Genomic DNA, 26690 nt, shown 5'->3' on the forward strand with positions numbered 1-26690 from the left:
CGGCATTGTAAATATTCACCAATCTGCCTGAGAGTGATTGCAGTTAGTCCGAGTGGCCCGCGATTGTCTGCAGACAGGTCGCCTCCCAACAGGCGACCTGTGCGGTCACTTTGTGATTCAAAGTGGTCACTCAGAGGCTGAGGATGCTGTACGGTCAACTTCTGATGGAAAGGTTGGTCATCAAACCGGTGTTTACTCTGATGTGACAGTCTTAAGCCAGCTTTATATGAGCAAATGTTAATCAAGTTTAATATGACAACATCAACCACTGTGAAATGATAATACGTTCCCTTTAAGCATTCACATATCAGAGATTTATAATTCAAAACTAATCTCACTGTTTATACACAGTGTGTACAGGTCATAAACACAGAGATTTATGTATGTGTGAAATTTCTAAAACAGTTGAAACAAAAATAACAAATTCAAGGTCCTCATGTTCGATTTCCTTCATGCTTTCAGCTGATCCAGGCTCCTGCCCCTCATGTCAAACCCACATTCTCAAATCCATCATCTTCAAGCAAATGCACTGCATTCATAATAAAAGTGGAAGAAAATCTAATGAGGGTTTACTTAAATATTTTTGCTAAAGCCCTTATTAGAACAAACGCATTTAATTTAACTACACTTATATTTGCCTTTGAAATAAATACATTAATTGCCAGTGAATGTTGTGATAGTAAAGGCCTAAATGTCTCTTAAAAAATGTTTGAGAGGTTAAAACGTATTAGTATGCATATATTTTTAGCTCATCTGGCTGAAGGACCAATGCACTTAAGCCACAGCAAGACTTAAGTTCATCCATAGTTCACATTAATACAGTGCTGGTCTTATTTTAGCAAAGACCACCATTCACTTTAGTTTTATTACAAAGCTGCAGTTCAAAACAACAGTCAACCCAAGGCTTTATATTTCAGAGACAAAGACCCTGCAATATTAGCAAGACACTCCAACGATCACATGACTCCGCCCCCTATGAACAAGTAGTGCTCCACACAATGATAACCACAATTTGGGAGAAGACCTATTGAAGTCATGGATATGGACAAATCGGTTGTAGGCAATAAAATAGATTTACAGATTACACAGGTTCCTTGAAGGTCTAGAATTGTGTTATTCTCAGCCTCAGGCCTCCCGTAGGCGTCTGCACCTGCCACCTCATCACTGCTCATCATCATCATCAACTTCATTCATAAAATCTCACCGGCGTCGTCGTCCTGCAGTGACCCTGTGAAGATACTCTGCTGCTCGCGAGACTTAAAAGTTTGAGTGTCTCTCATGCGTCTGCGATTAATGTGCAGCGACATCTTTAACAGCACCGTCAGCTGAAGAAGTAGGTGTGAGGTGATTAAGACACCTGTCAGCGTCATCAGTTGGTTTTTTCTTACAAACGATGTGACTGCACTGACAGGGAAACATTAATCAAACATTTAAACCAGCTGCAACCTGCAGGAGAGCACAACGCTTAAAGTAAGAGGTAAGATATTCTTCTTCTTAGATATCTATATATATATATATATCTATATCTATATCTATATCTATATAGATATATATATATGTATATATATATATATATATATATATATATATTTACATACATTTTAATTTTCTTAAATGTGAAAAAATGAGGTAAATTAAACTTTTACTTTCTAAGTCTACCTTTTACTATTTATGAGCAAAATTAAATCCGTTTATAACACAATGCAGCGCAATAAATCATGAAGCTAATAAAGCACAGACAGAAAACATGTAACTATTGTCATTCAGTATTAGTATAGTATAGTGAGGTATTAGTATAATACAACAGCTCACAATTATGTGTAAAGGAGAAGTTTACTTGCTAAAAATACACGGGCAATTGCTTAAACCTGCTTACAGAGATTTATTATAGTGTGTTACATTAATAACATGTAACATAAAGTAAGAATGCTACAAATTATTGTAAAATAAAACACTATTAATGAAAATATGCTACAAATACTGTTAATATAAATACAGTTAAAAAAATTTAACTGTAAAATGTACACAAACCGCAACTTACTGGTGTCCAACTGTCAATTTACTTGACATTAGTGGCTGTAATTTCATTTACAGTAAATTTACTGTAAAGTTACTGCAAACTTTTTACCATAAATTACTGGCATCTAGGTGCTGATGAGGTGCTTTAAAATTTGTTTACAGTGAGTTTACATCTAAACACAGAGAAATAGACCTGTGCTGGATGACTGTAATTAAACTTCTCAGAAAAAGACGCAGTTTATTTTTCCCCCTCTTGTTCTGTTGCAGAGTTCAACAATGTCTCTACTAGTCACGTTGCTTTTGCTGTCGCTGGTTTCTCAGTGTTGGACTGCTCCACAGGTTAGTCAGGATTTTTCTTTTGTCACGTTTAAACCTGATCAGCCTGAGCTGGAACAGAATTTTCTTTTCCATTTTCAGAGGAGAAACTGGACTTCTCAGGCCATCCTATACCTGAAAGGAGCACGTAAGAACGCACTGACCGCAGCAAACAGTCACCCAGATTTCAGATGTCTATCAGATCAAAACGATATCGTGTGCTGATCTTTTGCAGAGGGACGCCGCTCATTTTTGGAACGTGCCAGAAGAGAGGAAGAAAACACTTTTCACTCAGGTGTGTGAATACATGATGGAGCTCAAGTAGTGTAATCACATAAACAAGTAAATATAACTATGTAAGCTGACTAGTATTGCATTTGGCTCTTAGAAGCCTATATTAATTTGTAATAAATCATCCTTTGGAATAAGTTTGTCCTTAATATTGTGGTGACTTTTTGTTTTAGTTTGTTTTTACTCACATTTATTGTATTTCTTAGTTTTTTTAATTGATTTGATTGATATGTTTGATCTTGTTTGTTTTACACTAAGTTGTAAAGCACTATGGTCGAGCTTGTTGGTTTTAAATGTGCTATAGAAATAAGGCTGATATTGTGATTTTGAACTGGTTACATTTTCTTAAAAGTTTACTAATGTTTCAGAAATCAGTCATTAATGAGCGCTTCTTTTTTTAAAGGTAGGCAGTTTTAAGAGTTTGTTACATTTTTTAGTTTGCAGGCATCTTATTTCCATCAGAGTAAAAACCCCACGCATAAATTATTTTACTATCATGTCTGAAGTGATGGTTTATTACCAGAGTAATAAATCATAATAATCATTACATTTTGTTACATTTACTTATTAATTTTGTGTTCCTTATTTTAACCCTTTAAAGCCTGAACAATGAAATAATTACCAGAAAATTCAATTTCTTCGAACACAGAGTGTTTATCCTGACAAATATAAAAAATAAATCAATATTAATTAGCGTATTTTACTTTTAATTTGTATTATATTTGCTACATTTGGCTTTTCAATCTGTTGTTTAAAAATGTATTGTGGAATTTATTTAGATTTTCCGTGGGGGAACAATCCCTACTGATAATGTAGAAGTCTCAAAAATTCACAAACTGTATGTGTCAAATATGATACACGAGGCGTTAAGAGGGTAAAGTGGCACATATGTGATTTCATCAGCCTGATCCTGGGTGTTTATTTCCAAGGGTTTCATAGGGAAGAAAAAAAAGAGGAAATCTCCTCTTCACACAGCTATATTTGTATTTTCTTTCCCCCTTGGACATGTGCTGGTTGCACAGTTTTTTGTTTCTTTTCCAAATACTCCCATTTCTGCTCTGATTCTCTGCAGGGACTCACAAGCAGAACAGAGATGGCCGAGGATCATCTTTGCTTTTATCCATTTTACTGGAACTCCTACAGCGAGCTGTAGAAGAAGGTAAAACCTTGGAATTCATCACCACCAACACCCTGCCTTACCAGCCCCTCCTGAACAGCTTTAAGATTATTTATGGCTCTTTTTTTTTAATCCTCAGATGCAGGCAATCCAGATAATTACCTGGACTATCAGGAGGTGAATATAACCCACTTGTGAACATTCATCAGAGCCCACTTCTATGTTTTTCTGTTTCTTATGTTGCTTGTTATATTTTATTGTTATTGTTGATTTTTGTCTGCGTGTCACAAATTTGATATAAATAAAACTGTCCCACCAGCAAGATGTTAGAGTCTGATTTATGTGTGAGTTTATCTCTTCATTTGACTGTCATCGTGTGCAGTTTGTTGGTGTGACACATGGATGGATTTCCTTTTACACTCATCCTTGTCAACTTATTAAAACAATTATGCCAGTCACTCATTCACACCATGAAGTGATTAACATCAGGATGACAAACTATCAGTCACTCATCATCACGCCGTCTTCACAGCGGTCACCGAGAGAGCCGTGTCGGAGGTAGACGATCGGGATCAGACAGAGTTCATCGACTAACACATTCCAGTAAAATCACCATGAGCTTCCAGCAGGGTTTTAGGATTTATTTTATTGAACCATGTTGTTAAATCATAGGCCACATGTAACACTCTGCTCTTCACTTTCAGCAAAAGAGAAAGCCCATGTTCACAGATTTCTACAACACGCTACATAAATAGCCAACACTGAAGAACCGAAACACTGCACTTATTCCTTTAAGCCCCCGCTTCTTTTATTAGGCGAGCAACATGACACATGGTCCCACAGTGCAACACAGCTAAGGACAAATGAGTCAGAGCATCTCACTCATCATTGGGGTCACTTTTTGGTCTCCAGCGAGCAGAAGTGCACAAACTGACCCCTACGGCTAAATCTGGCTGGATGAAACCCCTCCAAATATCTGGGAATCTACATAGTGCAGTAGGCTGAAGGTGCAGAGGGGCAAAGCTTTCTGGTGTGACCGTGGAGTGATGCTGAAGGTCATGAGTAGTCAGGAAGGTGTAGCTATTGGCTCCCCCTGCCGGCAGGTTACACGTCCTGCAAGTCCTTCTGGATGTCCCAGAGCGTGTTAGCGCTGGCCTGCAGCTGGGCCACCTCTTCATCTGTCAGGGTCATGTTGATCACGCTAGCCACGCCCCCGTTGTTCAGCACGCATGGCAGACTCAGATAGACCTCATCACTGATCCCGTACATGCCCTGTTGATGACAAAGCACACTGTCTTTATGTGGATGGGCTTAGCGTCATAACAAAGACTAGCTAAAGAGGTCTAAAGAGGGGCACTGTAGGGAAAGCAATTTAAGAATTCTTGATCTATTTTTTTAAAAATATTAAAATATGACATTTCTGTGTGTATAGATAGAACATACATACCCTGAGGGTTGTATGCAGTAGTATCTAGTACATCTACACATCATGAAATATAGTACATATGTACTCACACAAACTCAAAGGGGGTGGAGTCGAAAGCTGAACACCCAACGTGGGGCTTGAGCCCACGAGCCTGAGATCAACAGTCTTATGCTCTAACGCAGGGGTGGGGAACTCCAGGCCTCAAGGGCCGGTGTCCTGCAGGTTTTAGATGTGTCCTTGAGCCAACACAGCTGATTTAAATGGTTAAATTACCTCCTCAACATGTCTAGTAATGAGGGCTAGTAATGAAATAATCATCTGATTCAGGTTGACCCAGGGTGATATCTAAAACCTGCAGGACACCGGCCCTCGAGGCCTGGAGTTCGACACCCTTGCTGTTGCGACTGAGGTAGCCAGGCTTCAAGTCTAGAGAACGTGTCCACTGAACCTGCAAATGTTCTGCGTTTTTACTTGAAACTTGCTTTTTGGAATATTAATTGATTATCCAAACAGATGATTACATCTGATGATTCTTTTTTGGCTTAGTGTTTCACCCTTACTATCAGAAAATTGGCTTTATTTAACACAACTGGTAATTACACTTACACTTCATAAATTCTGGATTCAAAATTCTAGTTAATATATTTTAAAGAATATTGGGAAAGTCTTTAACGAGTACGTGAACATGAGTGTCTGCTACCTCCACCATGGTGGAGACGGGATGAATCCTGTTCATGTTCCTCATGAGACTCTCTGTCAGGTCGGCTACGCTGAGACCGATGGCCCAGTTGGTGTAGCCTTTCAGTTTGATCACCTCATAGGCACTAAGAGACGTAAAACAAACAAACAAACAAACAAAAATATGTCTAAAGCTTCTAAAATCATGAAAATTCACCGAGATTGATTAAGAGAGCGACAGGTAACAGCTAAGGCAGCGATAGGCTCGTGATACGTCTGTGTCGTGTCTAAACAGTCAGCCATTGTATTTGGAGTGACGTGGTGTTGACTCGGTACAGATGAGATCTACACTCATTGTGGAATATTTTAAACTAGCTGATGTTGATCCAGCATGAAAGAAAGACTTTTAGCCTGAAAGATTTCAGAATTGAAGAGAAAGTTTGCAGATGAGCTTCCATGTTGGCCTTAGTTTGAAATCTGACCCATGTCAGGGTTTCCGACCAATAAGGTGCAGCTCTTTGCTGACAGCACACATGTCCAGCATTGACTGTGACTTTGTCATCAACTTGCCCATCAGTGAATAGAGATATCGGCTCACCACTAGCAGGTGAGTTTAAAAAGATCATACTTTAAAATATTGTATCCATAAACTAGATTTAGGCGACCTCCAGCCTACCTGTCCACCACCTTCTTGTGAGTCTCTTTCCAGTTCTCGTCGTCGCTCTCAGTGCCGATATCAGGGTTTAATGTCTGCAGGCTGACTCCAGCCACGTTTGTTCCACTCCACACAGGCACTGTAACACATCTGGAAACCATCAACCTTCATGCAGGCACACACACGTGCACACCATACACAGTTATTGCCTACAGTATCCTCACCACTTGTGTCTCCATGCTCTCCCAGGATCCATCCATTGAAGCTGCTCGGGTGGATTCCCAGTTTGTCGGCCATCAGGAAACGGAAGCGTGCCGAGTCCAAGTTGGTGCCGCTGCCGATGACACGGTGCTTGGGAAGCCCGCTCAGTTTCCAGGTCACATAAGTCAGTATATCGACTGTCAGAGAAAGAGAGAGAGAGAGAGATTTATAGTGTTAAAAGGTGAATACTGCAAGACTTCATGTCTGAGGACGTAAATAAAGAAGAGCTGTGTGGTTGGCTGAACCTGGATTGGAAACAACAATGATGACGCAGTCAGGGCTGTATCTGACAATCTGGGGGACAATGTGCTTAAAGATGTTGACGTTTCTCTGAACGAGGTTCAGCCTGCTCTCCCCCTCCTGCTGACGGACTCCGGCGGTCACCACGACGATGCGGGAGTTAGCTGTAACCGAATAGTCTGAAATACAAATTTTAAAAAACAGATCACTTTGGGTTCACATTCTTCTTCAAACCTTTGCAAAGGTGGGAAATTAAATTTAAAGAGCTCCATAGTGAGCTGCACCCTGTAAATACTTATTAAAGAGTTTTAATTAAAACTAAGGCTGCTTTATGAGATTGAGCTCCTGTGTGTTTGCATGTATGTGTGTGTGTGTGTGTGTGTGTGTGTGTGTTTGTCTGCCATATGAACTCGCCTTTATCTGCAACTATTTTGGGGGTTTTGAGGAAGAGGCTGCCATGCTGCAGGTCCATCATCTCTCCTTTCAGCTTATCCTCCACCACATCCACCAGCGCCAGCTCATCAGCCAGCTCCTGCACATATCAGACAAGGTCAGACTGATCCATAGTACAGCTTGCTTGTTGCCATTAGAACTAGATGAAAAAAGAATGTACTAGAAAGCTTCAAGCTAGTCTGTTTTAAGCCTAATGGCTTAAATAATTGTTTTATGATGTTTGATTCAGTCTAACGGTGAAACGGGTTATCTAATTTAAGTAAATGAAAATAAAACCTGAACAGCTTTAGGATGCATCCACTGTAATTCTTCCTTTTTGATTACAAATACATGTTTCCTCGTTAACAAGTGCAGTAAAGGGATAACGGTCAGATCAGACACCAAGAGTTCAGTAATCTCGTGGCAATCTTGGAAGAGCCTGAGTATGACCCCATCTCGTGACACCAGCAGGCAGCGTGGTAATCTGAGAGGCAGAACCAGTGAGACTCTTACCCTGAGTAGGATGCTGAGAGCACAGGCCATGCCAACCTGGCCCACACCCACCACTGTAACTTTATTCCTCGGAGGCTCAGGTGGACCACTGAACAGCGGTGTGATCAGTTTCTGCAGGACTGAAGCCATTTTCAGTGCTGAGAAGTGTAAATGAAAGAAGAAAGGGATGAGTGTTTAGGGTCAGGTGAAACAGCAAAGCATTTTACACAGACACGACAGTAGCAAATGGTCCTGCGTGCAACCTCGCATGCACACAACTCATAAATAAGTCAGAGTGCAGAGGGATTTCTAACGCAAGCCTGACATACATCACAGTGGCATAGAAGAAAACCACTTCTCAGACACTTAGATCATTTACAGCAAACTAGAGAGTGCATTATTTCCCTTTCTAGCAGGTATGAAGAAAGCGATCTGGTCTCAGACAGAAACGTATTAGATTCTGTCTCACGCGTTCTCTCTCTGCAGAGAGTTCACCTTGAAACGACATACGGCCAGACACAAAAACACCAGCAATACTTGCATTGTCCAATGAAGCTCCGAGCTGCAAGGTATAAATACCACCATGTAATCAGCATGGCCACCTGGATGGATGACTAAGTCGTGTTCCTACAGAGCTCCGTCCCCCCTCCTGCATCCACAACACCTCCCTGAGTCACAGTTTTTCCAATGCAGTCGCTCCAGGCAAGTATCCGCTCAGCTGCAGCAGTCCCACAGAGCTCATGTGACTCAGGGCCAGATGGAGGAGCTGTCAGCTGCACAGAGCTCCGCTCCTCGCCTGCCTCCCTCCTTCCCAAACGAGGAGGACATAGCAGTATAATCGGATGCCAAACTTGATTGACTGACTGCAGACTGTTAAAGGAGTTACTGTAATCCCTTAACGCTGCTTCCATCTGCTACACCTCACCTCTAATGGGAGGTCTCAAAAGAACAGCTGATTTCGATTTAAAAGGCTTGATAATTTATTCTAAATGAATGAAGGGACCTGCTTTATGTCTCTCTAAGCACAGTTTAAAACACTGGCCTGTAATGAATCTGAAATGATGCTGTTGTTAAACAACCATCAGATACATTTAGAAATAATTAGATTAAAACCATGCATTGCAAATTGCAAATAATGTAAAGCAGGGGCTCTTATGCTCGAAGAGACAGACATTAACATCTCTGTGCGTCTCTAATAGCAGGCATGAATGCTGAATATGCTCCTATTGAAAGTGCAATGCTGAAACTGTCCATTCATTATCCAAGACTGAAGCTGGATTACCAGGTGACAGCACCATGCACTCCAGTCATGTAAATGTGAGCGGTTAATGAGATGGCTTAGCATCCAAGGTCATTGGGGAGGGAAGGAGGGAAGGAGGGTGACAGCAGTTTTCATAACTCTCAGTCAACTGCAGTAGAAGCATGGTTGGTACTCCAACAAAGTGGAGTAGTCGGCTGTGACATCTGAAAAAAGTTACATCGGCCTTGAACTTGACCTAAACAGCCACTGTGGGCGAGGATGAGATATAATGAATACATGATGACAAAACAAAGCAACAGGAAAGCCTAAAGCCCCAAACTCAGCTATAAAATTGATGTAATGCAGAATTTTATCTTCTAGCTAATTGCCCTGCTTATGCATCAACTTTTCATTTGTGGTTGAGAAAACAAATCCCTTAAAAAAAAATACTCTGACTGTCAAAATCCACTGTCAACACAAGCAGACCCTACTTACATGTAAACTTAAATGTGACTCACAGTTCTGCACACACTGAAATGGACCACCCTAAAGCGAGAATGAAGAGAGGACTGATGCAAGCAGAACAAAGCTGAAGGCATTCAGGTGTCACCAACTGCTACACAGGTTTCAACAACAGAAAGATAAAATTATACTATCTACACAACACGGAAAAACCGCAGTTCACCTGTTTTGTTGAGCGTCCAGGTATAACTCCTTGGGCTACAGTGAGACTCGCCTCTGTTGCGTGGTACGGTGTGGCTACTCTTCTTCCTGTTGTGCTGTCAGCCTGCAGTCTGCCGGATTTAATGGGCTAAGCCTCTGTGTCCCCTGCAAAGACTCACTTTGGCACTCCATCGGCCACCACAGTCAGCTGGTACATCATTCACTGACACTTCATGCGAAATAACAAAACATGACTACTTATTCCAAAAACATAAACCACAATTAGAGCTGTTATTGTTGCAGACATTGTCACATTTACTTTACATATTCAGTGGGTGAATGAATGCCACATGCAGGCGACTCCAGCAGATTTGGTCTTGTGTTGTTTGTCCTTCTAGCTGGTCTTTTGGGTTGGAATTAGCAAAGTTAATAATTCACAAACAAAAACCCCCCCTGAGTTTTAGTGTCAGTACAACACTCACACACTCTGATGGAATTAGTAAAGACAAGACCTGCCTTTTACCTCACTATGTAAATATACCTAATATAAATTAGGTCATTTTGCCTTTATTTCCTGACTTTCAATTATCTTTAAAAAAAAACAAAAAACAAACAAACAAACTTATTTCTGCTTGCATTTTTCTTTAAACTGTTCCAAGAAATAAATCTATGATTTTGCTGCAGGTGTGGACTGATCGAGCATTTGGATGCTGAGTCCTTGTTTACACACTGCTGGATCTGAGTGTCATGAGGACACTTTGTCAAACACAAGCACACACACCAGTGAACCAGCAGGGGGATACACAGTCTCATGCAGAAAAGATTCATAAACACTGTGTGCAGTTCATGAGGGAAGGCATGAAATGCAGGAAAGTGCAAACGCATTCTTTTCATTGCGTTTAAAAAGCCACCAATGCATGTGCTTGCTCGGTTTTTAAAATAGTTAACATCCATCCTTCCCTCCTTCCATGGATGGGTCCTGGAGGCAGCAGTCCAAGCAGAGGTGCCTGGAACTCCCTCTCTCCAGCCACTTCCTACATATCTTCTGGGGGAATATTGGGAGGTACCTAAGCCAGCTGAGATGGATAATCTCTCCAGCCTGTCTTGGGTCTCCACCCAGTACCACGTGCATGAAACACCTTACCTATGAGGCCTTCTGTAGGCATCTTAGTGAGGCCCCTGAACTCAACTCCATGACCTACTACTCTATTGTCATGGAGGCGTCTGTGTGACTGAGTGATCTTGTCCTGGACAATTTGCTGCTGGTAGCGTCTCCTAAGGCAAATTGGTTCTGGGTGAGGGGCCTGACTAAGACCATGACCTATAGACCAATGGTGCAGATTAACTTACCCTGGGTAGGGTTACTGGGGCCATCCTGGAGCCTGGAAGAGGCCCGCTGTCAAACAACTTAAAGCTAGCTTCTGAGAGCAATGTAATACCGCACAGTGAACACCATTTTTACTTCAGAGATTGTAATTGTCTCCATGAGTTTACAGTGATGACAACAGAAGCTACAATATCTGATTTCTTATTTAATATCACAACAAATGTTCAATAAATGAAAAGCTATGGCGTTCAAAAAAGAAAAACAAAACATGCAAAAAACACTCATTGGTCTCAAAGGATTCACAGAGAGAAGAAAAAAAAAAATCTGGCAACAACCAAGTTTATTTTATGATACACTGCCTACATTATCATAAATAAACAGATTCAGAATCCTTACCCACATAACCCCTGTCGTTTCTGTCCGTTGTGGGAGAGCTGCCTGATGATCAAATCACTTGAGTTAAACTCAGCAAGGTTCAGATTAAGATACAGTATTACTTGCATGTATTGCTTTACAATATGCTATAAAAAGTTGAACACGCCACTTTAGAAAAATATCAAAATAGAAACAATCCCCGCCACCGAGAAATCTTCCAACACCCCCTCGAGTAAATGCATCCTTGCGTGTTACTCCAAACGGATAAACAACCCCATTCAGAGAAACCTGGAGCATCTTTATAATTTTGCCCAGGCAGAAGTTGTGACAAAAATAAAATGAGGCTAACTGTTCTGAAAAAACAAACAAACAAACAAACAAAAAAAAAAAAACAAAAGAAGAGGAGAGGAAAAAAAAATAAAAAAAATAAAAGGATTTACTTTGCTCCTCTTGGAAACACCTGCAGCTGTGAGGTGGGCTATGTGGGTGCACGCTAAACAGCCAGCCCTGCATAAAGGACCGAAGGATCAGAAATCTTATAAAAACAGGACAAAAGAAAAAGCACAACAGAGCACTACAACTCAATGCGTGGAAACTCACATGAACTGGACTGGCAGGGATGGAAAAACCAGTAACCTGTGATCGCTGAATTCTTTATTTTCCTCATAATTTTCTGTTTGCAAGTCTTAAACGACAATGTCGATGCAAGACGCAGAAAGCAGAGTGAACTTTATAACCTCAACCTGCCCAGTGTAAAAATTGCTACAATACACAAAGCCGAGAATTAAAATTTAAGCCATTATCACAAATCCCGTTATGAGAGATCATCTTAGCAGTGATCAGCTATTACAAAAAGATTTATAAAAAAAAAAGCTTCTAATTCATGCTTGAATGTGGGCTGATTTTCCTCATGCAGTGACGTGACCCGATTACACCACGCCTCCTCCCAACACAGACCACATGAAAAAGTTTGAGCTGAATCAACCTGAGCACCATAGAAATAAATCAAACATTCTACTTAACACTATAACTGGAGAGAAAATGTTGAAATTGATACCAAAGACGCACTGATTGTGAAAATTTGGCCTGACAGCAATGCTTAAAGTGACAGTATGGCCTAAAGCTAATGCTGGCTTTTATTTATTTTGTTTTTATATTCCCCTTTTGTGGCAGGGAAACACAGAAATCATCATCATAGTAACTAAATATCACTTTATCAAACTATCTTTGAACATTTAGCACAAAACGGATGACACACAACAAATAACCCCCTCCCCCAATGCCAATGAAATGTCATCATATTTGCCAATAAGCTGATCAGTTAACAAGGCCAATAACAGCCAACACCATTCGATACATGAGTGCGTCCCTATTTGATAAAGAAACACGGGTGTAGACATTCTGGTGTTAGTATAAGCGCTGCTTTGTGCTTGGGGATAAAAAGAAAAAAGAAAATTATATATATGTAGATGTACGGGAGGGCACTAAGTGCTAATAGTGTCCAGGCACTTCACCGTCAGAAAACACCTGGCACACAGCGTTGGAAAAAACTACAGTATGACCTTTAAAAACTACAACCATGCACAGATAAAAATGGCCTCTCCGTTCTGCACTCATTTCTACATATGAGGGTTATAATACACACAAAGACACAAACAATTCACAGATTAAACTCAACATTAAAATTAGTCTCTTCTGACTGCCACAAACAGTGTTATCCAGAAGCTACTGTTTGAATATACCTCCCTCTTGTGGCAGGAGGAAAGTCCGAGTCCAGAGAGGACAATTTTTAATCGTTCCAATTAAATCTGTCCACACATGGAGGAAAAGAGGTGAGCAAGGTTTACTGCTTGAGTTGTGGTGTGCTGTGGTGGGCGGCAGGGAGGTGCTGTGGGTATGGCGAGGGGCTGCTGATGGTCTTTACTTGGGGTTGCCCTCTGCGACACTGCTGCCGCTGATGCCCAGGTAGGTGGCGACTTTGTCCACAGCGCTTTGGACCGGGACGACGACGCTGTCAGAGAGACCTTTAAGGGTACTGATCTGATCGGCGTCCAGGTTCTGGTAGACGAAGAACAGAGAAGCGCACACCACCACAAGGAGCAGGAGCTTGAGCAGCAGGGGCAGGAAGCTTCGTCGAACCGGTGCTGCGTTTGGGGAGACCGTGAAGCTCGGCCGGGACAGAGACTCCGAATACAAGTTGTATTCGGTGTGGACATCGGTCTTCACGCGGGACTCATCGAGCCAGTACTCACTTGGTTTTAGAGGCCGACCAGCTGCCCCTCTGATTGGACGCCTGCAGGTCGCACTGATAAAAAAACAAAACAAAAAACAGGAAAAATTTGATTAGACTGAAAATAAACAAATACATCTGTGCACTCAACAGTTTTCCCCACAGCTCGCGCTCACATATTATGATCTTTTCTGAGCAGATCAAAAGGATCTAGACCCAAATTTAAAGATTTTAAATATTTAACCTTGCCATTTAAAGAACTTCTTTTCTTTGCACAAAATAAAGCAATACTATCTTTTTGTGCTGTAATGTGAATTAATTCCAAAAAACAAAAAAAAAAACAAAAATCAAAAACTCTAGAACAGGGGGATGTCAAACTCGCGGCCCACGTCACCCTACTTGTGTAATGCAATTTGGCCCTTGAAGTTATTTTTTGTTAGGGACGATTTGTTTTTTTGTTGACCGCAATGTTAAAATAAGTTCTTTAAAAAGCAAAATAAAATAAAATAAAATAAAATAAAATAAAATAAAATAAAATAAAATAAAATAAAAAATTCAATATGAAGGCCATTTGAGCAGAGAGTACAAACATGTTGAGGGATTGGCTGTGTTAGTTCAGTGAGAGAGTATTTGTAAAGAAAACATTTTTTCACTAGCAGTCAAAAACGAATGTGTACACTTATGTCTGCATTTTATTTTTGATAAATACAAACAAAATTGTAGCTGAAGCGCTGCCACGTATCTGGCCAGAAAGAGAATACCAATTTGCTTATTTAGTAGTTCAATAAAAGGCAGACCCCTGCTCTAGAGCATGATCTGAGGTGAATACTTCAAGTCTGAGCTAAAAGTCTTCCTGTAGCCAGGTATGGTTTTTGTATTCTGGGAATGCGGCAGAGCACACACATGTAAAATATTTTCCCAGATAAATATAAATGGAGTTTAAAGTTCTCCACCAGTCGAGAACACAGCAACTTCTTCCTGCATTTCCTGTATCTGGCCAAAAAGCCTTCTCATGTGGTTTGTAGTGACATATTTTGGTTTGCTTGTTTGTTTGTTTTTTGCTGTGTCAAAAGAAACCAAACTTCGTTGATTCAGACTAGAGTAAATGATACAGGAGGAGGATGTGTGAAAACATCCTCAGATTTGTAACATGCTAGCTTTACCTTTGCACTGAAACTATTTTTTGTGTATTTTTCCCCTAAAGAGTGTTGTCTTCTGTTTCAAAGACACTTGACAGCTGTAGATTTCCATGTTTCTCCTGTTTGTACAGAAGCATGTGCCATCATTGCACGACACACCATTCACATATTCAAAAGAAAAAAAAGAATCATTCCCTGGCTGATAGAATCACCTAAGAGCTAAATTAGCTAGTTATTGTCCTTTTAAAACTCCTGTGATGTATCCCAAGCTACATTGTAAGCGAGATAACAGACTGAAATCCGAGTGTTCAGCTGGAGGCAACTTTTCAGATTCTCCGCCAAAGCAAACATGTAATTCGGCTAAAAAGGCCTGTTAAAAAAAAGAGAAAAAGTCAGGGAGTGCTTGTCTGCTTTTCACAAGGCTACTAAAGGCCTCCAACAGCACTCTTTAGCCCTTTTTATCTGAGATGCTGATAATGTAGTGAAAACAGCAAGGGGTCCTGAATGGTGCATGGCAGCTTTAAGTTTACTCGTTTGTGCTCAATCACAAAACACTTAAAGTGAAAGAGGTCTGTTCAAATACATCCTTAGCTAGCTTCCTTGATCTATCGCAGTGAGGAGGGCTGGACTGCAGTAAATTAAAAAATTGGAGATAAGCTGGTGCACCCTGTGTTACTGGTTTAAAAAAACAAAACAAAAAAACAACAACAATCCTACTACTGCTTCCTTCTTCTTTAGACCCTAACTGGCTGAGTCAGATTGCTGAGTCTCTTAACAGATTTCTTCCTGTTTCCCCCCCCACTGTCACCAAGTGGTTGCTCAAATAGACACTGGCTGGGTTTTGAGAGGAACTGATTGAAGTTTTCTTCAATGCGAATTTTTATGAGTCTTTGTGACCAATATTGACAGCACACAAAAAAATTCAGTATTTTCTTCAGTTGATTTGTGCTCCAAGTAGATGGAAAGAACTGCAAGTGAATTACAGCATTTCCCAGGCATTTTTAATGTCTTCTTATGCCGTGTTTAGCTTTTTTATGTAGTTTGGGTAAAGTGTCAAAGCCAAGCAGATTGTTTTAGAGTTTGAGCTAACAAATGTTGATCAGTTTTACTTACACACCAAGCAGATTACTGGCTTTGCGTTAGCATTACGTAGTAAACAGACATAGTCACAGCCTTCTGTGTATTCCAAATGATAATAACCCATGTTTAGTTTTTTTTTTTTTTTGGCTACCAAGAACAATTACACTTGCTGGAGTCTGCACTGTAGCACTGTCAAAAACCCTCCGACTCTCTAACACATCACAGTAATCGTGTTCTTTAATATTTCTAAACATTCGGTTCGCATGTTCCATACAACAGTTTCAAAACAAATAAAGATAAATAACACAAAACACGATTATCAAGCGTTACCTGATGCCAGTTGGTGTGCTTATTTCATTGGCAAGGATATCTTCAACCACACTCTCAGTGGCCTTTTTAGGGGTCTCTTCAGGAATCTCCTCCACCACCTGTCAGTGTAACATAAAACATGTTCACACAAACTGAAACTATGCTGTAACTATAGTGGGGTGCGATGAAGCGAGATGAGCAGGTTAGTGAGGTAAGCTGAGCTTGAAGTCAACATCTTTAGTGTTGTGATTTGAGTGTTATGCTAGTGGCACTGTTTTTATCTAGCTAGATACTGATACCAAATAAAACTAAGCACAAATCCTGGCCTGAAGCTGGTGAAGTTTTAGTTTAAATTGACTTTAAGTGTCACATTTTCACTGATTATTTCCTTTTGCTGATGAAATGTGTTACACATTCACCCTTTTGAGCTGAACATTGGTAATACCACCACATCACACCCTGCAGTTAAACTGAAGCTGTGCAAACTCTGCGTGCTGCAGAGTGACGAGAATGTGCATGCATTCAGTTGGTGATGCAGAAAAACATCAACTGAATCCAGAGTGGGTCAAGTGATGCATGAATTTATCTTTATGCTTGGTCTGTTTTACTCTGCGGGAATTGTTATGAATAAGACAGGTTAGAAAATTATCAGTCTATTTGTTGGCTTTTTAGTAATCTATAATATTAAATAACTAAACCCACTTAAGACACTTTGCTCTCTGAGACTGCCAATTATTATTACTGATGCAGAGTTGGCAGAGTGAGCCTCACCTTTGTCTGCCGTTTGCTGCTGGTTCTCACAGTAACAGGAGCTTTTCCTCTGCTCCTCACAGGCTTCTCTACCACAGGAACTGGCTCTGGTTCAGGGGCAGGGACCTCCTCTGTGTAAAGATTGAAATGAGGCAACATCAATACCATGATGTGTATTTGTAATACCCATGGGGTATTACAAATATGTATAATACTCATGGGCCTATTGCAACCGATTTGGAAACTTTTTCCTTCATGAAACCCCCAAACAACCAACCAATCAACCAACCAACCAACCAACACCCCCCCCCAAGGGCTCACCGTCTTCTTTGTCGCTGTACTGGTCGGAGTTTGTGTTGCCGTTCTGGTTACTGTCTGCCTTGGGGAGAGTTGTGACAGTAGGAGCTTCGGGTTCAGCTGGAGGCTGGTCCAAAAGCTTCTGCAGCCTCTTCTCATACAGCTTACGGGTAGAGGCTGAAAGGACACAGAGAGGGTTTAAAGGGAAAATAATTCATGCCTTTCATTAGACGTTTGCACAGTGTTTGTCTTAGTTTTCTTTTCAGATTTAGTGGCATCTTTGTATCATTTCATTTTCATTGTACGATTATGCAATGTCCTGCATAGTACAGATTTTTATAATTTTTTTGGACAATGGATTTGATTCTTATCATAAAAGTTTTGTGTTAGGTGTGCCTTGATGCATCGGTTGATCTGCTGCCTGCATATGGTTTTTTTCCATCATCTTGTTAAAATGCTCGCTGATTCATCGTACTAACTGGCCGTGGAGACTCATCTGCACGTCTCCCTCTCCTCAAGCTTTTTTCCTCAGTTGCTTTTTGCATTTTTCTTATTTATTATAAGTGGAGTGGGAGTTACCAGCAGTAACTAACAGTAGTAACAAACTTACTAAAACCGACTATTTTCAGTTTTAGATTTGTTTAGTTCACTAATTTAGCCCAACTATAATTTGTTTGTTTTCCCTGACCTCTCATCGACTTTATATTTAATCATTGCAAGTAATTATGTTCATCTCACATAACTCATATATTAGGCTCCTTGTAGCCATGGATTTAGCAACAATCCACGGCACAGTGTAACAAATGCACTGCCATTTTTATTTTTATAACTGGAAAACCCTGACTAACTGTTTTTGCTGTTACAAAAAATGGGTTTAAAAATATAATTTACCTTTAAAACAAACATATTCTCTTATGACAGTATACGTCTTGACATTTATTGTTGGACTAGACTTGACTTGTTTTGACTACGGTGTTGTACATTTGTATAGTCTTGGGTTGGGTTGGAATTAGATCAAATCTTACACTAAACAAAAAAACAAACAAAAACAAAAAAACAAACAAAAAAAAAAGCCAGATTTTCCTGTTTCGACTGTGATTAGTATAAAAATATCGCGCTATTAGTATCATTGTTTGATACAGTTTTTAAAGAATGTATTGCTATTGTTTTTTTATTTTCCTTTTTTAAAATTTTCCTTTTAAAAAAATATTTTTAATTTTTCTGTTTGTATCTGTGCTCTTGCCATCTTGATAAGTTACATTTGAACTCACCAACAATGGGTCCGACTTCCACACCGTGCTTTGCCAGCTGCTGTTTTAAGTCTTCATCTGTCAGATCTGTCACCTCCACTTCCTCCGCGCGAGGCTTGTCTGTCTTTCTGGTAGCTTTCTGTAAAAAGGTGAAAAAAAAAGAAAAAAAAAAGGGAAACATTAGTGCGGCAATTTTCGAAACATAAACCAGTGCAATCAGACGCGTGGAGACTACCATCAAACCACATGTGGGAAAAAGTAAAAATAAAACCTAATTTTTAGCAATTAGAAACTTACCCTTCCGGAGCGACTTTTGTTTGACACCACCGGGGCAGGTAACTCTTCATCGCTGGAGAAGGTGTCTGCAGGTGGGGTCTTCTTGTTGTTCAGTACGGTCAGGTTCTTCAGATACAGCTGCACATACACTTCTTTTTTATGCTCTCCGCTGGGAAGGGGCACATTGTTTGCCGTAAGCTCGTTCTTCAGCTTGTCTTTCGTGAGAACCGACGGATCTTCGAGGAATTCTGCCATTCTAACTTTATTTTTATTGTTAAAAAAAAAATCTGAGTGATTTCCTTCGTAGCTAACGGAAATTAGCTAGTTCGCCGAGCCGCTACAAACAACACCGGGAACGTGACGGAATAGCGCTGTTGTCAAACAGAAGTGGCGCCTACCCGCTGCCAATTAAGCTAGCAGGACAGAAGCGGTTTATTAAGATAAACGCCCAATTCTTCTCGTTAGCCTACCGGTTCGACTATTTACAGATAGCTTTGATTTTTCGAAAACAGATAAGCGCGTTTGCTGTAAATGAAATCAGTGAAAAAAGCTAAATTAACTTGATGTAATTTGACTGAATTAGCTTAGCTTCAAACCGGTCCACTTGCTTCTGTCTGTCCGCGGTCGCAACAGGGCCAAACAGCAAACAGCGCTGCTATTGGATGGAAGTCCTCAGTAAGCTCTTCTCTGATTGGCCTGCTATGAATGGAACCTTGGCAGGCTGCCGCGACAAAGAAACCGAAGCTTTGTGGGTTTTGGATAACAGCTTTACATTAAATCCCGTCGACGAAATTCTTATATTAGTTTCATTTTAAGGACTTTATTGATACTGGGATTTTATGAAGCGGGCAGATGCGAGTTTAAAACACTAATTTGATTCGCTGCAACAAGGGAAGAGATAACAATGTTACAATGGCGATAGCTGTTAAAAGCTTTCATACAGCTGCAGTTTCTATCCATCCCGTTTGCCACATGAATTTAGTCTAATCATTAGTAGTAAATAACTTGATTATCTGTAATAATATAGAGCCCCTACAGATTTTCATGCCACACATGGTAATGGGCGTATGTTCCGCGATTTAGATGAAGTCTACCTCTGTAACAGAAGAGGGCAGCATAATGCCGCATATTTACTGAAAAGAAATTGGTTATCCATGGCTTAATGCTGTTTATTATGAAGTCAGAAAGCAAGCAAACTTTATTAACGTTATAAATGCACAAATTCTGCTTTGCAGGGATAAAGCAGGCAGGTATAATTAATTGGCAACTTTCAAAGGAATAATAAAAAAAATATATATAGAAAGAAAAAGAGCACTGAAAAAAAGCCAAGAATATGTTTTAAGACTTTTTTCATAGATGTGTACCAAGGATCCGCATGATCATTAGATTTTAATCTATAAGCATGAATACTTTTGTAGACAGCAGGACAGCTTAAAAGATGAAAACATGCTTGCTATATTGCATTACAAGTTGCACATCTTTAGTTTTTTTATAGAGTGCTGGACAAATGGGGGTCATCTACTAATTGGAAGGTTGGTGGTTTGATACCTTGCTGCTCCATTCTGTATGCCAGAGTACCCTTGGGCAAGATACTAAACCCTAAGTTGCTCTCCGATGCATCCATCAAACGATGAATGTGTGTGAATGTTAGGTAGAAAAGGCATATAAAAAGTGCTTTTTAATGAATGGGTGTGAATGGGTGAATGAGGCATGTTGTATAAAGCACTGTGAGTGCTCAAGTAAAGTAGAAAAGCATTTACCACTTACAGAAACGAGACACCGGAAGTTGGGATGGACGTTTATTCGGTGGGATGGTAATTGTGCTAAAGTGACATTTCATTTCGCTGCACTGAATTGCTGAACAAACACGTGATGTTGGTGGTAATTCAAGAGTCTGGGAGAAGACAAATGTTGCCCAAACAATCTGTCAATTATTTTTAATGAACCCTTAACAGAAAATCACTAGGTGCGGATCTACGCACTCCCTCACAGACACGGCAGTGTTCGACTGCCTCGTGTTTGTCTTGGTCTCTGAACACTCTCCTCCTCCTCCTCCCCTCACTGTGGGGACAGTGGTTTGAGGTGGCACTGTGTGGCTCCCCACCTGTCCTTCAGACCTGCCCCTCTGGGGCTTTTTTGGGATGCTGCTGCAGAAACCAAGCAATTGATCCCCACCTCAGCTCCAAACCACACTAAAATACAGCACTTGAAGTATAGTTCAGCTTTTCCATAGCGGATTTGCCAATGGAGTGTAAGCGTAAAAAATGTTGAGCCCTTGAGAAACACCTCTTAAGCTTTCTTTGTATGTAATTTATACAGAAAATAAGACTTGGGCCAAGAATCACAGAGAGTGCCTCTTTAAGCATAACAGTCATGGCCTCTGAAAAATGATCAAAGACTACTCTTTAATCGTCAACGTTCACATTTTCAGAATGAGTTCATTTGAAATGGCGCTGCTCCACCTGATGTCGAGCAGTCAGTTTATTTGATGGCATTTCTTGACAGATGATTGTTAAATAAACTGACAGAACAAATGTAACAACTGGCTGGAGGAAGACAAAAAAACAATTTAGGTGAAAGCAAGAGCCAGCGGGCGGCTACCCCGAGAGAGAGAGTTGAATTGGCAATTGAAATATTAAATGTTATGTTGTGTTTGGAAAAGACGGCACCTCTCAAATGAACTTAAATGCCAACATCCATGTTCTAAAAGAGGATTTCTGATCATTTAGAAAAATGTTGAACGCAGGCTCCTTGCTTGAGTTTATCTTGGATTTTAAGCATCTCTAAATCCAAATTGAGCCAACCACAGAAGTACCTTAGGAAAAGTCAACCTTTACCACCCAGCGAATGTCTGATCCAATTCCACTGACACAACAAAACACATACTTGTGAAATTAATCGGTGTTACAAAGCTTCAGCATACTGTATGACAACTAACATGTCACCTCCTGGGCGTAGAACTGCTGCATGGTCTAAATTTACGTAACAGGCGTGCATTCATTTTTTTCCCCGTCTAACGAGATTCACACATTTTTACAAAATGTGAAACATTTTGCAGTATCATGAAAAGCTAAAAACGGTCAGTTTTGCTGCACTAATCTATCACAACAATCTCTAATCCTCCAAGGATGTTATTACTTGCTGCCAAACTAATTAAGATCAAATCCTGGGCAGTTTCCTGTGCAAAAAGGAGGGTAGGATGCGGGCAGCAGTGTATTTCACCAATGTTTTTGTGTGTCCTGGCCTAGGAACAGCCATCTAGTAATGCTCACACAGTATATTTTCATCTGTTGACAATCTAAACTCTACTTAAAGGACACACACTTAGTTGTAGACATTTCTGTCAGAAGGAAAAATGAGACTGCCCTTCTGGCCCTTGCTGATGCCCATTTGGCGGCCTGCCTGTTTGTATCAGGCGTACTCCTCCGTGTATTTGCATTCCTATTATGATTTAGGCTTTTTCCCGTTTTATTTGGCTATTGAGAGCAGAGACAAACTTGCTCATGTCCTCGCTGAACTTAAGGCAAACATAACTGTGTGTGAAATTTCAAGTAGTCATTGAAGATTTTCTATTAAGTCCACACCGAGGCACTCATGTAGCTCATCTGGTGGAAAATTCAGTACAAGCCATCCACTTGCCTAAATAAAGGTTCAGCTCTTATCAGTCGGAGCAGTTGCTTGTGACACTGTACTGCTTTAGAGCTTTAATTCACTTCACAGTTTTGCTCATTGTCAATAAGCACACACAAAGGTTCAAATTGTTATGTTTTTACATAAAGTAATTTATGAATGTTTCATAGAGGTACTAAGAAATCAAACCAAACACCAAAGTCTTCCTTCTTGTTCTCTTTAAGTTTATTGAATTGATGCCCCATTTTTATTGATTGAAAAATAAGATGAAATACAAGTAGACAAGCATCAAGGAAGAAAAGAAAACACATTTAACACCATATCCCTCTTATCACTGAGCAATCTGCTCAAATCCTGTAGTTCAGTAGTTCAGAGGTCAAACATAAGGCCCGGGGGAGCAGAATTGGCCCACCGAAGACTCCAATCCTGGAGGGCGTGTAGACTTCTGACTTATAGTTTTACAGTTTTTCCTACTGAAGTTGTCCTCCATGACCATTCATACTGCATTAAATGAACTAAGTAACTAAGTAACATTTAAATGATAGAAAAGCTCCTTTTTTTACTTTTTTTACAATAGAAATTCAAAATAACATTTCCTGTCAGTTAACAAAAAACTTGTCTGTAATTTTACACATCTATATCAGATTCCCTCCATTAACCACAACAGCGTTTCTCTGTAATGTAGAAAAACTGAGACGTGCTTTTGAAATTGCGCCTCTCTTTTCTTATTAAGCTATCTCAAGGATCCAATGTGTAATTAATCTTCTTTACACTGACAGCAAGTGGAGTTTCACTAGTCTGGCCCACTTGAGGTCAAAGTAGGCTGCACCCGGCCCACAATGTAAAATGAGTAACATCCCTGCTGTAGTCCATCACTAAGGTTATGTTAGATTCTCTCCAGGTGACGAGTATCAGTCAGCGTTGTTATTCTTTATTAAAAATCAGCACTTCCTTGATACTATTGTTTTAGCAGTACTAATGTTTCTTCAGATAATAACTTCAGGAACAAACAAAGGAGTGTGTGTACATTTGCAAAAGTGACAAAAAAAAAATCCTAATGTTTCTCCGTATCTGCTGTCGTAAGGAAGAGAAACTGTTTAAACAGTCTGCAAACTAGTTATCCAGATCAAAGTTGCTGTGCTGTTTTCACAGTCTCTGCTACTCTCAGTTGGCTCAATATATTGCTAATGCAAGTTATAGGAGGGCAAGCACTTTTGAGAGTCTCAGCAAGAATCCACTGCTATTCCATACCAAATGTCACAAAAGTTAATGTCAGCCAAAAAAATCCCACGTTGGAGACAGTTACCAGGTTACCAGTTACCAGGTCACTGGCAGCTTGTCTAAGGTTAGAGTGGGGTGAATTTTAAGAAACTAGAAGATTTTGCTTTTGAAATCAAGTCTTAAAATGATGTTGAAATAGGGGGTTTTTTTTCATAATGATGCTCCAAACAGGTGTAACTTCTACAAAATGGATGGATAGTAACTGACCACCAATCCCACCCTAACCCTGAATGGACTGGTGGTGTTGTTGTGACGATTTCACATACTTGACTTTGTTTTTCATTGTCAGGTAAGCTTTTTTGTTTTACACGCCTAACATGGCTGAAGACAGTGGCTAGTGGCCCTTGAATAAAAAGAAAGGGCAACCTCACACAAGTGACTGCCAGAGCCTCAAGTTAACAGGAAAGAAATATTTCCGTGCTTAACTTGGCAAAAGTTCTACACAGACCTGCCTCTGCTTAGTTTTTCTGTCTACATGGCCGAACACAGGTACCAGACCAGCATGGGAAGAGCCAAAGACTTCTCGAAAGGCTCCTGCGATGTGTCGGTAGTGACACCCCAATGCCCTGCGACTGTTTCCTCTCTTTCGTAGAAACCTGGGCTCTGAGCTCACAGGTCTTCACAGTCAAGCTAGGAGGGCCCATTAAGCGGCCCTAATGAATGAGAAGTAGACAATCAACAGAGACTCAGCAGGACTCACAGTTGCCAAGTGCCAGATCTGTGAGCACGTCAACAATGCAGTGCATTCAGCATTTTATTGCAATCATTGGCAGAACTGAAGCTCAATTTTCAATTAAGTACCAAAAAAAAAAAAAAAAGAATAAAGAAAAGGGAATGGATTTTATCAGAGCTGACAAACAGAGACCTCTTTGGGGACCTTTATGTGAGGTGCTTCCATAGACTGATGTGGCTTCTTGCAATTTCTTCGCCAGTTTTGGGAGTTTCTGGTGTCAAGTTATTTTAAGTAATAGATCTCAGCTCTGTATCTGCTGCAGCCAAGCCAAATCTGGTATTTGCTGATACGTTCTTATCTTATTCAATCTTAGAAATGTAAAAACTTTCAGGCCTCATTACCTGAATGAGCTGCTCTTCACCTCATCCTACATCAGAACTATTTGGTCAGTAGACCCGAGGTGAATCATGTGGAAAAGGCACTTGTCTTCGTGTTTGCTGTTCTTCCAGGAGGTAGTCTTGATGGTTCAGATTATGTAGCAGCTCATAGTTTTGGGTAGTAAAACACCGCGAGCCTATCGATGCTCCGAAGCCTCACAGCGTGGCTTGTCTGTGCCAGCGGTAAAGGACAAATGTGCCAAAGTCTGCTGGGTTTGGCTCTTTTCTCACCCCCTGGCGTCCAACACCGATGTATCCAGCTGAGGTACAATAATTTGACACCTCTTAACCAGCTGGACCCTTTAGCGTGACAACCACTGCTTTGTTTTATATTCCTGTGTATTTTGAACGCAATAAAAAATTATAGTCAGCAACATCTAAACTGTGTTTTTATCCACTTTGGACTTCTGCCCCTCCCCACCCCCTTCAATCTCCTTTATCCCTCCCTTTCCTATGTGGGATTTAACGTACACTTTGTGGTAACCTTGCTAAGTTATCAGTTTTTTCTATGTCCTCTCATACTGAATAAAGGCTTGTTTCTGCGCGCCTGCTTGTTAAGACTTCAAGGACAGCTCCCTCCATCTGGTATTAAGTATTCCTGGTGCCAGTGTCGGGTTAACTGACACTCCTGCACTTAAACTAATGGCAGCGAACAGTCATCTCCCGTGAGGTGCTCACCTTGGAAAAAATCACCCAGCTCTCTCATCCCCAATCATAGAGGTGCTCTTGCCACCCACTGAATGAAACCATGGGCATGAAAAGAGGGATTGTTTCACCATTCAGGCATATACGAGGGCAAATGAAAACATGTAATACGCATGTCCTGTCTTGGATTTGCTTTCCTCTCTAGCTCAATGAGACGTTGAGAAGTGAGAGCGGCGTGCAAACAGAAAAAGTCAAGAGTCAGCAAATCGTCATTAATAAAACATCTTCATTAGGACAGAAAACATGAAATCTTTTCATTTTTTTCTCAGCAAATGAACCAAAAACTCTCAATTCTCATTCAAATGTATAAGAAATTTAGCCTTTAAAGCATGTTTGTTACAGAATGGAGAAGAAGAAGTGATAGTTAGGCACAAATACACACATAACATTTATTTATATATAATGTTATTGTTGTTTTCTACAGCAACCATTCATCATAACTGCTAGTGGAAGTTTGAAAAGGGAAATTATACTGTTTTTTTTGTCCTCAGTGATCAGGTGCAATTTTTTTTTTACGTTTTCATCCGATATCACCTCGTGGGTCTGGAATGAGCCGAGCGGTTCACGCAATTATGCCTCTGCAGTATGTTGGTCAGCACATTAGAAGCGCACAGCTTACAGACTTGGTAGTCACATTTCGTGTTGGTGAGAGAGTGAAATGATTTTAAAAAAGTTTCAGTTTACTTCCAAGTAAAGAAAATAATTGCACTGGCAAAAGTGTTCACATGTGTTCGAGGTATTTTCCACATCCTGCTCTTATCACCTTCTTTCTGTTCAGCTGAGGAGCTGTATGCCATAACTGTCTCAAAATGTGTTTTTCCATGTTTTTATTAGACCATATCGTATTAGGCTTTGAAGTTAGATTATGACTGTCCTGGGTGGACTGTAAGTAAAATATGTCCTCCATGCCAAAGAGAAGCATCTCTCAGACCACAGGAGTGCAGCATCACTCACCTCTGAAGCCTCTTCTCAATGGAAACCTAAACAGCTTTTTAAGAATGAAGAGGTTTTTCAGTTTGTTGCTAAATATAGGCCAGCCCGGTGGGAGGTGACAGGTTCTACAGCCATTTTCAACAAAGATGAGCCCCAGGTCCTGCCCAGA

The 26690-nt window shown here is 40.4% G+C and overlaps 3 protein-coding genes across 3 annotated transcripts; 1 reads left to right on the forward strand and 2 right to left on the reverse strand.

The window, feature by feature from the left end:
* Nucleotides 1-979: 979 nt before the first annotated feature.
* LOC120441221 (spexin prohormone 1-like) lies at nt 980-4048 on the forward strand. Its single transcript, XM_039615510.1, has 6 exons — nt 980-1477; nt 2287-2358; nt 2437-2482; nt 2570-2629; nt 3698-3784; nt 3882-4048. The coding sequence occupies exons 2-6, from the start codon at nt 2296-2298 to the stop codon at nt 3938-3940; spliced, it is 315 nt and encodes a 104-aa protein (XP_039471444.1). The 5' UTR covers nt 980-1477; nt 2287-2295; the 3' UTR covers nt 3941-4048.
* Nucleotides 4049-4379: 331 nt separating this feature from the next.
* Nucleotides 4380-9958, reverse strand: ldhbb (lactate dehydrogenase Bb). Its single transcript, XM_031755697.2, has 8 exons — nt 9852-9958; nt 7948-8084; nt 7417-7534; nt 7008-7181; nt 6726-6899; nt 6523-6640; nt 5869-5992; nt 4380-5014 (listed from the first exon to the last, which is right to left on the reverse strand). The coding sequence occupies exons 2-8, from the start codon at nt 8074-8076 to the stop codon at nt 4847-4849; spliced, it is 1005 nt and encodes a 334-aa protein (XP_031611557.1). The 5' UTR covers nt 8077-8084; nt 9852-9958; the 3' UTR covers nt 4380-4846.
* Nucleotides 9959-11348: 1390 nt separating this feature from the next.
* On the reverse strand, nt 11349-19506 carry tmpob (thymopoietin b). Its single transcript, XM_031755728.2, has 6 exons — nt 18884-19506; nt 18608-18725; nt 17361-17513; nt 17061-17170; nt 16311-16408; nt 11349-13836 (listed from the first exon to the last, which is right to left on the reverse strand). The coding sequence occupies exons 1-6, from the start codon at nt 19115-19117 to the stop codon at nt 13452-13454; spliced, it is 1098 nt and encodes a 365-aa protein (XP_031611588.1). The 5' UTR covers nt 19118-19506; the 3' UTR covers nt 11349-13451.
* Nucleotides 19507-26690: the final 7184 nt, after the last annotated feature.

The sequence above is a fragment of the Oreochromis aureus genome, linkage group 7 (assembly GCF_013358895.1).
Source record: "Oreochromis aureus strain Israel breed Guangdong linkage group 7, ZZ_aureus, whole genome shotgun sequence".
Classification (NCBI taxonomy): Eukaryota; Metazoa; Chordata; class Actinopteri; order Cichliformes; family Cichlidae; genus Oreochromis; species Oreochromis aureus.

Coding starts and splice junctions, on each gene's coding strand:
- LOC120441221 (XM_039615510.1), top strand. CDS start 2,296: ATGTCTCTACTAGTCACGTTGCTTTTGCTGTCGCTGGTTTCTCAGTGT. Junction 2,359..2,436: donor AGTGTTGGACTGCTCCACAG/GTTAGTCAGGAT, acceptor TTCCATTTTCAG/AGGAGAAACTGGACTTCTCA. Junction 3,785..3,881: donor ACAGCGAGCTGTAGAAGAAG/GTAAAACCTTGG, acceptor TTTAATCCTCAG/ATGCAGGCAATCCAGATAAT.
- ldhbb (XM_031755697.2), bottom strand. CDS start 8,076: ATGGCTTCAGTCCTGCAGAAACTGATCACACCGCTGTTCAGTGGTCCA. Junction 7,535..7,947: donor CTCTCAGCATCCTACTCAGG/GTAAGAGTCTCA, acceptor TGATATGTGCAG/GAGCTGGCTGATGAGCTGGC. Junction 7,182..7,416: donor CAAAATAGTTGCAGATAAAG/GCGAGTTCATAT, acceptor TTTGTATTTCAG/ACTATTCGGTTACAGCTAAC.
- tmpob (XM_031755728.2), bottom strand. CDS start 19,117: ATGGCAGAATTCCTCGAAGATCCGTCGGTTCTCACGAAAGACAAGCTG. Junction 17,171..17,360: donor GTACAGCGACAAAGAAGACG/GTGAGCCCTTGG, acceptor ATCTTTACACAG/AGGAGGTCCCTGCCCCTGAA. Junction 16,409..17,060: donor GCAGCAAACGGCAGACAAAG/GTGAGGCTCACT, acceptor TTACACTGACAG/GTGGTGGAGGAGATTCCTGA.